Source organism: Empidonax traillii, unplaced genomic scaffold, assembly GCF_003031625.1.
Source record: "Empidonax traillii isolate 1590-97213 ecotype Southwest subspecies unplaced genomic scaffold, ASM303162v1 scaffold419:size1009643, whole genome shotgun sequence".
Taxonomy (NCBI): Eukaryota; Metazoa; Chordata; class Aves; order Passeriformes; family Tyrannidae; genus Empidonax; species Empidonax traillii.
Genome location: NW_020955612.1, coordinates 914275 through 926448, shown reverse-complemented (window position 1 = coordinate 926448; position 12174 = coordinate 914275). Strand labels below are relative to the sequence as shown.

Sequence of the window (12174 nt, the reverse complement as noted above, 5' to 3'; positions counted from 1 at the left end):
CGGACAAGCAGCACCCATCACCACATCCCCAGGCAGCACCAGGCTCAGCACCCAAATTTTCTCCTCTGAACAACCAAATGGGAGTCATGTCCCGTGTGGTGCAAGCACCTTGTGAGCCAAGAGACAAAACTGTGCAGTAAACAGCTCCGTAGAGACTTCAGGCCTCTCACCTGGCTCCTGTGCCTCAGTTTCCCACACTACCCTGCAGCTCCTCTGCACCCAGCAAAGCTCATGAAGTGCTTGGAGACCCACACAAACCATCTGTTTGTACACATCAAACCAGCTCCTCTGAACGTGATGACTCCATCAGTAGGCAAAAAAAAATAGGCACTATCTTGGCACTGCTTCCCTGAAGCCCCTCGGTGGCTGCGGGCACCCACCTGCCCTCCACACAATGAGGGGAGTCACCCTGGGAGGCTTTTGCTCAAGACATTGCCACTGTTAGCTAATACAAGCCCAAATGCCCCTGCTCATTCCTGCCACCAGCACAGCCCATCACAAGAGAACTCAAATCTGGGCCATGTCCCTGGCAGGTGACACCACCAGTGACACACAAGCAGCACCTGTGAAGCTCTGTGTGGTACCACCCCCGGCATCACTGCTGCACGCTGGCATGCTGAGCAGGCACAACCTGGGAACGTGACCCCACCCTGACCTCATTCCCAAGCCCCCAGCACCAGGCCAATCCTAGAAAGTGCTTCAGAAGGCAAAAGGGCAAGAGATTTTCCTCCTCCCCACGTAGTGTCTGATCAAAACCTCTCCCAGAACACATCTAGTTGCTTATCAGGACGTTCTCCTCGTCTTCACCTCACCCCATGCCCAGATGGATCACGGATGTCAGGACACCAATTGAGGAAAGCTAGATATGGTGCCCTCAGAGCCAGCCCTGCTCACCTGATGGGGACCCTTGTCCCACCCTCAGCAAATCCAACACAGCAAATCCAACTCAAGAGCCCCCAGCACAAGGAGCCATCCTGCCCTTCCTCCCAGCTGGGATGGAAAACCACCACAGACAACAGCAAACCAGGGCCCTGCCTCACAGCCTGCAGCTCACGTCCCCACCAGGACGAGCCCCCACGCCTTGCTGCCCAACCAACCTCCCAGCAGCCCCACGTGACCCCACTCACCCGCTGAGGACCACGATGAAGTCCATGACGTTCCAGCCGTTGCGCAGGTACGAGCCCTTGTGGAAAACGAACCCCAGGGCCACGATCTTAATCCCAGCCTCAAAGCAGAAAATCCCAATGAAGTACGGCTCCGTCTTCTCCTGCCAGAGGGAAATCAGTGACACAGTGAGAGGGGGAGATTGTGCAAACACGGCACCAGGCATTTCACATTGGCCCAGCTCATGTCCCATTCCACTTTCCCCAGCTCCATCCTCTCCTTTGGGAGTTTTTCCAGCCCTTCCTCAGCCTCATCAACCTTGGGAAAAAAAAGATGGTGACTATAAGCCACCCTAGGTTACCCAGTCCTTCCCTACCCCATTTTGAGGGGCTTAAAGCCTTCCTGAACCCTCTCCATAGAGGAGGAATATATTACAGCAGCCCCAGGAAGGCTAGAGGAGCTGGTCCCAGAGGAAACCTCCTGCCCTACCACCCTGAAACCAGAAGAAATTGCCTGGTAGGATTGAATGGCTTCCCTTGGCTGATGCCCCTGCTCACCCACCAGCCCACCCGACGCAGGGCAGAGAGGGATGGACACAGGGTACTTACTAATCTCCGTGACATGGGTGTCTTGTCGTCCTCGGGGAGGTGCTGCTCAAGGGCCAGCACGATGCAGTTGGCAATGATGGTCGCCAGGATCATGTACTCAAAGGGAGTGGAGGGGAGTTAAGGAACAGAGGAGAGGTGGATGACATTCCCAACCCGCCAGCCCTCCCTGCATTTCACCTGCTCATTAGACACCACCACCACCACCTTCCCCACCGGAACATGCACACACAGAGCCTGTCTTTCACCTCCTGCTGCTCCCAGGCAGGTGGTTGAGGCCCACCTTGGTGTTGCTTGGAAATGGGAGGGGTAACAAGAGAACTGAGAGCCCCCAAGACCTTCCTTGCCTCATCACCTCCTTCCGGAGCTCATGTGTCATTAACCAACAGCCTTTGTTGGGCTGGGAACTCCCTTGGGAGAAAGATGGTACTCCTGGTGGTAGCCCAGAAGATGGGCACAAGTCTGAAGGGGGACAGCCAAGCTCTGACCAGGTTGGGCTTTGTCTGGAAGAGGGTTTGCCATGGTCCCTGGCAGTGTTAGGGAGGCTCTCCCTGGCATGATACACTCACTGTTTGCCAGGCTGCCTTCCCTCTCTTTTCTATCACAAAGCAACAGGAGATGGGGCTCAGGGTTCAGAGAGGGAAGGTGTCACAGGCTATCAGCAGCCCTGGTCCTAAAGCATCCCCATGGGAGGGACCACCTGCACTGCCTGAGGAAGATGGGGCACCCCTTGCAGGTCCTGGGAATCTGACCTGGATCCATCCTCCCTGTGCCCTGTGCTGGCAAGGTGGACCTGCCATTGCCAAGCACCCAGGGGGCCCTGGGAGCTGCAGAGCACATGGCTGAGCATTCCTAGCTCAAGACACTGATGGCAGCTGGAGCTGAGCTGCAGTTCAGGCAGGGTGGAAACTCCCTACGGAGACATCCCAGCTCAGCCACACCTCAGCAAGACTCCAAGGGGTAGCAGCACCTTATCAACAGGGCCTGGTTGGACACTTATGAGTTTCCTAAATCCTACAGCCATGTCTAGGTCTTACACACTCTTCTCCAGGAGTTAACCCTGAGGCTGGACAAGAGGCAGCAGGTGCTGGCATCTCAGGACCTGAGTGGGAGGGGAAGGAAAGGGCAGGTTGACACCCAAGAAAGCACCCCAAATTCAGCTCCCACCTGCCTTTTGACTCATGGGATCAAGGCAAGGACATGGAGCTCCCTCCTCCTGCCTGGCCCACTGCCAAGCCCTGAAAACAAAGCACTTCCAAGTGACAGGATAGCCATATCTTTCCAACTTCCCACCCATCTTTCCCACATCTTCACAATAAAAGCCCTGTTATCCTCAGTAACAAAATGTGGAGCGATTCATCAGCAGGCAGCACATCCCTGCTCCACTCCCTCCATGCAAAAAACCCACTGCTCAATTACTGTCACCACTGGCATCAGCAGCCACCCCGGGAGGGGACTGCCACCTTCCCAGAGCTCATCTCTGTGGAAAGGGGATATGATCCCACAGGGATGGATTTGCCTGTAAAGAAATCATCCACACTCCCACCACCCCAAGCCAGCATAGAGAACAGCTGAGCCTTTCCCTACCACACCAGGCCTCTCCAGGCCCAGCACCTTCACGTTCACAACTCTCAGACCAGGAGGTGCCCAATGCAAAAGGAAAAGGGTGATTTTGTGTTTTGCAACACTGCCTTTTGGCCACTAACTACAGTGAAATGCTTTAAACCAGCGGCCCTGAGCCCATGGGCAAGAGAACGCACCCCAGTGCTGGCCACAAGCATGGAAAACAGGGAACCATGACGTGACCCTGGCAGCAGTGATGCTTGCAAGGTGGGAGCAGGGATGGGCATCAGCAGGTCCCCAGAGAGCTGGCCAGGAGGCACAGCCAAGGAGAGCCTGCAGGAGCTGGGAGGTATTTAGCCCAGTAGGAAGAAGAGCCAGGAAAGATTCAGCCAAGGCATTTAAAAGGCCACCCAGTGAAATTAATGGTTGATAATTTAGAGGCAAACCCGAAGAGAGAAGCTGCAGAGCTCACTGCTGCCGGCTCGCACCGCGCTGCCAGCCAGGCACAAAGCACGAGCAGCTCCCTGCGCTTCAGGAGGGGGAGGCCAAACCCCAAAAGTTTTCCTCTGAGGCTTAACACACAAGTGGGGGTTTCACGGCATGGCTCCTGCAAAAGCCACATCCTCTCCCTGCTTCCCACCCCTGGCCTCACGGTCCAGCTGATGGGCAGAGCGCGGCGTTTGGCCCCGAGCCACAAGCCTGTTTGGGATCTTTCTGTATCATTTTCCTGAAAAGTCTACGAGCAATTAGCACCAGTCTAAAAGAAAAACAGCGTGTTAGTGGGGCAGTGCAGCCAGCTCCCCAGGCACCAGGCACATTTGCCTAGATGAGAAGTGTGGGAACTGCTCGGCAAGTCCGTCTGTCCGCCCCGGCACAGCTAAACCCGCCAAGCATCCCACACTCCTCCCCACCGCAGCCACTACACCCATGGAGGAAACACCCAGGTGGGAAAAACCCAGCTTTTCCCAAGGTAGCAGTGTGGGGGTGGTTCAGGACCACCTCTAGTGGCTTTGCTCACCCCTGTGTTTCCTTGCAGGCTCCGATATCTGGTTCGACAGCACAGGGACGGTGCACACCTACTCCGGCACGGAACCACATCCCTGCTCCACCCTCCAGCAAGTGCATGGCATGTGGGTGAGAAGATATCATAGAATCAAGGAATGTTTGGGCTGGAAGAGACCTTAAAGACCATCTCATTCCAATTTCCCTGCCGTGGGCAGGGACACCTCTCACTAGACCACATTGCTCAGAGCCCCGTCCAACCTGGCCGAGTCTAAAAGGGCAATCGTTTCCCTAAACACTGACCTAAGCTCGAGGTCACTGCTAAAAGTGACTCTCCAAACCCCACTGGCCCTGTTTTCCAAGGAGCTGAGCCTGGGTTATCACATCCAGAGCTATGTGGGAGCTGCAAGACATCAACCCTGTGGAAACAAGCTCCCATAGCTCTAGCTGTGTCAGGCTTTGAGAGGCCATGGATAAGAAAAACCTCCCAAAGGACAGCAGGAACATCTAGCTAAACCAAGGGATATTTTATCCCCACACTTCATGTCTGCCAAGCAAGCATCCTCCCAGCTCAGGGCTGGAACCCACTAGACAATGCTCTGTCACTGCTTTGTTTTCTCTCACATTAGATGTCTAATTACACAACCTTCCAGCCATCCAAAACGCAGAGTAGCCCTAGCCTCCCTCCAAGCCTGGCAACAAAAGCCCATCTTCCTCCAGCCTTCTCCTCCTCCTCCTTCGTCTGCCTTCTCCTGGAATATCATTAGGGAGCCGATAAAAATAGGTTTTCTTATTGATTTATCTCCTTTACCCAATGCTCTCTCCCCTGAACTGTTGACTTGTTTCCTTAGCAACTCGGCCGATCCCTGTGCATGCCACACCTGCAGCTCCATGCTTCCTACCCAGTGCCTTGGAGGTATGAACAGTGACCCCAGGCCATATAGGCATCCCCCAAACCATGACCCAGACCCCCTGGAGCAGGCACTAACCCCAAGTCTGGAACTGCAGCACCTTGGTGGGTCTGTCAGGGAGCTGTTCGGTCACCAGCAGATCCTTTCTCCCAGCTGCAACCTTCCTCTTCACCTTCCTCCCCAGACAGAACCCCAAACCAGCCTGCCCAGAACACCTGTTTTGCTAAGGCATGGAGTGTTCCCAGCTCCCATCCCCAAAGACAGGTTTATGGTGCTGATGGTACATTGATGCAATCTCCACAAGAGGCTGGGTACAAGACAAATCCCTGCCCAGATGCAGGCAAGGGATGGGAGCTATGGAGAGCTCCACTCCCTCCCTCCATTTCTCAGTGCCTTCTCCCACTCCTGGGCAGGAAGGTGGGGAAGGAGCAGAAGGGCCAGAGGAGTGAGGTCCCAGGGGCCTTGGGAAATCCTACTTCCAAGTGCCAGCAAGAAGAGCAGGAGCAATTTTACCCCTTGACCTGCATCATCCAGCTCAGTTCCAACACCTAGAAACTCATGTTTCCATTTCCCACCTCTCCCCAGGCTTCCCCAAGGACCTGCTGCTCTGAGGGGGCTTTCCCTGCTTCCCAGGTGTCAGTGAGAATGAGCTTCAGTTTCCACACACATGGACTTCATCTTGGTGGTCCCAATCCCAGCACTGCTGCCTGTCCCACATCGTGAGACAGGAAGAAAAACCCACCTCTTCAACACCCCCACCCCTAGGACCCCAATGCCCCTCCCTCTCAGCTCCACACCCCAGCAGGAAAGAGAGCACCTCCTCTCCAAGGCTGTTTTCATAGAATCACAAAACGGTTTGGATTGGAAGGGACATTAAAGAATTAAAGATCATCTCATTCCACCCCCCTGCCGTGGGCAGAGAAACCACCCAACCTGGCCTTTAACACACCTGCAGGGATGGGGAGACCACAACCTCTCTGGGCAAGAGAGGTTTTTAGTTTCCAGGAAAAACCAGAAGTGCCAAAGTAGAGCAAAGCCTCTGAGTATTCCTAATTGAAATCTGGGATCCCCCAGCCCCACTATCCAGTGCTGTCAAGCAGCCGTAGAGCTATGACCCCTCATGGCTGTCCCTATCCCTGCATCCTGCTACCCATAACTCCCAGCCCATCTGTGCTGTGCTAGGGTTGACAGAAAGTGATGTCCAGACCCCAAATCCTCCCACTACCCTTTAAACACGAGCCCGCTCCCATGTGCCTGTTACACACAGGTTCAGGAGAGCGAGCGTAGGCTTGAGGTTGTGATCGTGTCCCTGCACAGCTGGCAGGGAGCACCTGGCCTGCTTAAATCCCACTGCACAGACATGCTCACTCTTTGCAGTCACAGGCATTGCTGAATGTGGTGGTTTGCTTTCCATCAGGGGTTAAACCGAAGGCAGTGTCAGCCAGGAGTCCAAAAGGGCAGAGCTACCCACACTGCTCCTGCTGCTGCTCCTGTAAGGATTTCAGGATGTGGAATGCAGGGTCTGCCTGACACGTGCAAACAGCTCCATGGAGAAGCGTCTCCTTCTCCCCTGCCTCACCCTGGAAATCAAACCTCTCTCCTCTCCTCCTCTTTTTCCTTTTTTTTTAAACAAAAACGAGCGACATCATGTGATTTTCCTGCCTTAACATCAGTTTTTTAACTTTGGTTGCCACAGCAACAGGATGCAACTTGGCATCACCATGACAACAGCTGCCTCTGTTTAAATTCACCATCTGACAGGCCGCCTCACTCTCCCCGGCTGTCAAAAAGACAGACCTGCCATTACACCTACTCGCTCCTCCCCAAAAAAAAAAAAAAATTTAAAAAAATCCAAAATCCGATGAATGAAGGGCACAGAAAACAGCCTGGGAGAAAAAAAAAATTTAAAAAATACATTCTCGGGGAGCGCAAGGAGCGGAGCTACCCGAGGATGGCACAACATGGCGCAAGCTCTTCCCTCGGGAAAGTGAGACCTGCCGGAATCTTAGCCGGGGAAAAGCAAAGGTACAGAAGATGCTTGGCCAGGTGACACTGCCAGGGTCCCTGAGGGGCACTGCCCACACAGTGTCAGGTCTAAGCAAGAGTCATCATGAGCAAAACAATACAGGCACACGCGGGTGTGCTTCCCACGGAACAAAACCCCCACGACTGTTGGACTGGGAACACGCCCTCGGGCTCTGCAGGCACTTGGGTTGCTCTTGGCCAGCCCAACACCACATTAGGTCCTCAGAGGGTTGAGATAAGAGAAATCCCTCACCATAGGGAACTAGGTCCCAGTGGACATCTGTCTTCCCTGCCAAATCCGGGGACAGGTAGAGTGGCCAGTGTGTGCCTGCAGCCAGATGCTGTCCTTGGGGATGCAGCCAGAGCCACACAATGTCATCTGGCCTTTCTGGGGTGGGAGAGGGATCTTATCCAGGTCAAATGCGATTAGGTGGATGAGGAACGGAGCAGATATAGATGAGCTGCAGCCCGTCTCATGTGCTAACTGAATTGCAGCTTTCCAGGCAGCCAAACAAATGAAATCAGAGCGAAAGGCCTGGCCATCAGCAGGAGGAGAGCAGGCAGGACGAGGCTGTGTTTCTCAAGGAGAAGGGAAGGAAATGTTCCTACAGCCAAAATAGCAGCTGTCTCACTGTTTTGGGTAGGACAGGCTAAAAGAGCAGCTCCAGTGGAGGTAACAACATGGGGTTTCCAAGCAAGGAAGACCTACCTCCCCATGGAGCTGCATCCCAATCCTAGTTGCTCCTGTTTCTCCTCCTTCCCCTCCATGCATCATCCCTATTTACACTGGGAAGCCAAACTGCAGAGGTTGCTGGTTATAATTACACAGTTACCCAGCAGATATCCAGGCCTGAATCACCAGATATTTTTAGCCCTATTACCTAGTCAACTGGAGCTGGATGAAGAAGAGCCTTCACTCCTCTCTGTGCTCCACTCCAGCCCCCTTGGCTTTCCTCGGTACCGTGCCCACTCCAGTCCACAGCACAGGGACTGGTCCATCACCCTCCCAAAGCCTGCAGCTCTCACTGACCGTGGCCAAGATCCAACACTCACCTCCCCAAACTACCCTCATCCAGAAGCGATGCCATGGGCTGCAAGCCAGGCAGCCTGGTTTTCCTGGCCCTACCAAAAGGCACCAGCTGCCTGTGCCAGGCTACAACTACAAGGAGGGGAACAACTTGCCAGACCAAGCTAACCAAAATTCATCACAAAGACGCCCTGCCTGCTCCCAAGCCCTCAAAAATCCAGTGGTGCAGAGGAACTCCAGGGTGGATGAGTTTCTTGGAAAGAGCTCCTGGCAGCCAGGCGGAGGACAGGCAGGAACGCTCAGCTCCGGGGCCTGGAGCACGCCTGTTCCCAGCACAGTAAGTGACACGGGAATATGTCATTTACTTCTGGAAAAAAAAAAAATATATATAAAACGAGCCCATCTCCCTCATGCATTGCAAATTCCAGGAGAGAATAATGCTGGGGAGTTTTTATCGCGTGGTCGTGGAGCTCCAGTCTCTAGGAGACAGCGGCTGCCTGGAGATGAGACATCACGCCGGCACGGGACCCCAGCCCACGCTGGGAGTGCCAGGCCAGCAGCAGCACCCCAGCTCCTTCTCGCTTTAAACGAGAGCCAAAGGGGCGAGGGCCCTCCCACACCCCACTAAAAAAGCACATGAATAATTTGGCGTATTCTGGAAGAGCAGGCAGCCAGCCGGGCCACTGCCCTGCAGGGCTCCGCGCTGAGCCACCACGTCCCCGTCCTCGCCGCCACACCAACGCACCTGCAGCCACCCACCCAGTGGGCGCTGTCAGGAGGGGCAGATTTAGGGATGCCACAGGGAATTCAGCCCCTCTAAGATGGCCCTGCATGCCCAGGTCATGCCCTCGAGCCTGGGGCACACTGCAGTTCCCCAGCCAGGGCCAGTTCCTGCTTTGCAGAGGTTTGGCCTGACATATCGGAGCTGCAAAGGGGCATTTCCTGGGTGATGCTCAGCAGGTTGGGTGACCTGTCCTGCATCCCCCTGCCTTACCAGAGGCCTTTCCCTGAGGTACCTGTTGCACCAAACCAAGGCACTGCTGCCTGGCACCAGGGAAAGCTCTCCATGCCCGCTGGAGGAGCCAGTAACTCAACCAACAAGTTGCGGGCAGAGAGAGCAGGAGAGGCGAGAGCTGCATGGAATCACTGCTGCAGAACATGGCACAGGGAGGGTCCTACAGCCAAAGCGTGGCCACACTGAAGTTTTTAGGCTCAGGCCCTCCATGGGGGCAAAGCCCAGGAGGGATCTCAGGGGGCAGCAGGGCACTGAGCCCAGGCTGATGAGGGGCTGGGTGCTGCGGTGCTGGGTGCCGGCCAAGGCGCCCGGGGCACCCGCAGGGAGGGTGGGAGGAGAGAGAAGTGCGTGGGGGTGTATGAAAGGATGGAGGAGCTGGGGAAGCAGGGGGGATATTTGGCACCCACCACCCAGCCCTATGAGGTGGGGGGATCCCTGGGATAAAAATCACAGATCCCCGGGCCAGCTTCTCCAAAAGGGCCACGGGGCACAGACAGAGGCTTTCAGCATCCTTCCCTCTGCCGCAGGGAGGGGGCAGCCAGTTCCCAGAGCTGCCGTGGGGGGCTGGGGGCTGCAGGGTGAGGATGGCTGTGCCCCAGCCAGGAGTGATCTGCAGCAAAGAGGGCACACACAGGAGGGACAGAGCCGCCACCCAGCAGCAACTGGAGATTCATGGGCTCCCGTGGAGCTGCCCTCAACGGGATGGGTGGCTCCGCGTGGGGTGGGGTGACAAAACTCCAGCAAGGCATCAAGGCACACGGGAGAGGCCGCGACACCACCACCCGCTCCCAAGGCACACGCACAGAGCATCGCAAAGCACGCAGGGTTAAACTGGGATCAGAGCACCCCTCCTCAACAACGTGGGGGGGCTAACAAATCCAAGCCTGAGAAGGGGCTGGGGGGCTCCCGGCAGGGAGAAAGAGCTCAGCTCCCATCAGGCACAGAGCAGAGGAGGTAAAGCAGCAACAGGGCGAGGAGAGCATCCCCAGGGGACGGGGAACCCCTCTCCGCACGCCTTACCTGCCATTAGTGCCACACGCACGTGTCCTGGGCGGCCACCGAGGCAAATCCAGGGAGCAAGGGGGGGCTCACAGTGGGGAGCAGAAAGGATATGGCCAGTCAATGAGCTTCTTGGCATATTTCCTGACTATGTTCTCTTCCCCAAAGAGGAAGAGCGATCTGTTGATGGTGAAGCAGTTCTGCCGGACAGGGATAGGGTTGTACAGAGCCATAGTCCGGGCTCTCTGCGCTTTGGTTTGCTTGAAGGCTCCCGGGCTCCCTCCTGCAGGGGCAGGAGCTCCTTGCCGGCTCCGGTTCTGGTCGGAGCCCCCATCTCCAGAGCCTAGCCTGCCAGCCACTGCCTCCCCAAAGCGAGCCATCCTGCAAGAAACACACAGGTGAGCCAAAGCAGCAGCACCGAGGCGGCGAGGGGGTGGGGGAGAAGAGGGAGGGGGTTGCGGGGCGCAGTCCCAACCACAGCCCCCTCCTTCTCTCCGGGTGATGCTCAGCTCCGTCTCTCCTCCATCCCTCCAGGGGAGCAGGGACCCGCGTGGAGGAGAGGCGGCAAGGCACGGCACCGGCTCAGTGCCTCTGGCACGGCATGAGAGGCATCCCGCTGCCTCCAGCCCCCCCAGAACGGCCGCTCGGGCAGCAGGGAGGGCAGAGACCCCGCCTTCGTGCTCGCCAGAGGCCGCAGCGGCTCAGTCCCTAAGCACCTTCCACCACGAAGCAAGGGGTTAAACCCAGCCACATCCTTCCCACCGCTCTGCCTGCAAGCCCAAACCAGCCCCTTTTAATCCCCACCCCCCAACCCCCTCCTCCCCCCCGCTTCAAGGCAAGCAGAGATCAGGAAGGGAAAGGGCTGGGATCCAAGTCCTTTCATCCACCCCATCGCAAAGAAGACACAATTCGGTGCAGCACCCAGCGCAGCAGCCGAGGCCGGGGGAACAGGTTGCAGTGTGCTCCGGCTCAGTTGGAGCCAAGTGTCCAACTCCTTCCTCCCGACTCCATCTTCAGCATCCTGCGTGAGCCCGACCACCCATCTGCTGGCTCCCTGGGGCAGCGGGCAGGGATGGAGGGCAGAGCCCCCAGGCAGGCACCGGCGATCCTGAGCCCTTCGCTGCCAGGGCAGGAGCGCGTAAGGCGACGTCGGCTTCCCGCAGGAACCGGGCTACGAAATTAAAGGCTGCCGCGCCTCTGCAGCTCGGGGACAGCTCGCTTTAATGAAGTCAGTGGCAACACAGGCGCACACAAGCGCACACACGCACAACACGCCCGGCTCGCTCCCTCGCTCCATCCAGTGCGTTCTTTTGGCAAGCACGGGAGCTGCCGCAAAGGAGAATCAGAGTCGAGGGGTGGGTCTGAAGGGAACAAAGGCAATGGGGGAGCCCTCACCCTACCAGAAGCACTCCTCCCGCCCTGGCTGCAGTGGGCTTTCCAGCACACGGGTGCTTCTAGGTGAGTGGCTAAACCGGGGGGCAAGGGGGGCTCCCTTGTCTGCAGCCTCCCCACCCCATCTCAGCCCGCACCGAGAATCTCTCCGGCCACATGCACTGTCCTCCCCCCATCCCCGGGACACTTCGAGGCTCGAGGCTCCCCGCCGAAGCCGCCCCGTCGCCAGTGGGTGCCCGGGGAGAGCCCTCCTGCTCACTCGCATACAGATCAGCCTTCTTTACATCCCTCCCCCTCCCAACTCGGTATTTTCTGTTTGACACATGACGTTGGCCAGAAGCAGTAGCAGCTCATCGGAGAGGTGTAAACAGCCCGGGCTGTATGTGTCCCTGCAGCAGCTGCCAAGGGGAGGGGAGGTGTCTCTGACCCTGCTCCCCACCCAGCCAACTCACTATGGGCAGAGGACTGGGGGCACCGCTATTGCTGCACCCCTGCATGTGCCAAGGTCACCCGAGGATGCCCAGGGTCCCC

The 12174-nt window shown here is 56.9% G+C and overlaps 1 protein-coding gene across 5 annotated transcripts in view; it reads right to left on the bottom strand.

Annotated features, from left to right (window-relative positions):
* CACNA1E (calcium voltage-gated channel subunit alpha1 E) overlaps positions 1-12174 on the bottom strand; it is a 98404-nt gene that overhangs the window by 71092 nt on the left and 15138 nt on the right. For 4 of the 5 annotated variants that reach the window (XM_027894155.1, XM_027894156.1, XM_027894159.1 and 1 more), the window contains exons 2-4: positions 10366-10632; positions 1713-1818; positions 1128-1267 (exon numbers count right to left, since the gene is read on the bottom strand). In XM_027894155.1, coding sequence (XP_027749956.1) covers positions 1128-1267; positions 1713-1818; positions 10366-10632 — 513 coding nt within the window. Of the gene's footprint in view, positions 1-1127; positions 1268-1712; positions 1819-10365; positions 10633-11172; positions 11517-12174 lie in introns of those variants that run through there. The other variant, XM_027894157.1, reaches the window with a different exon arrangement.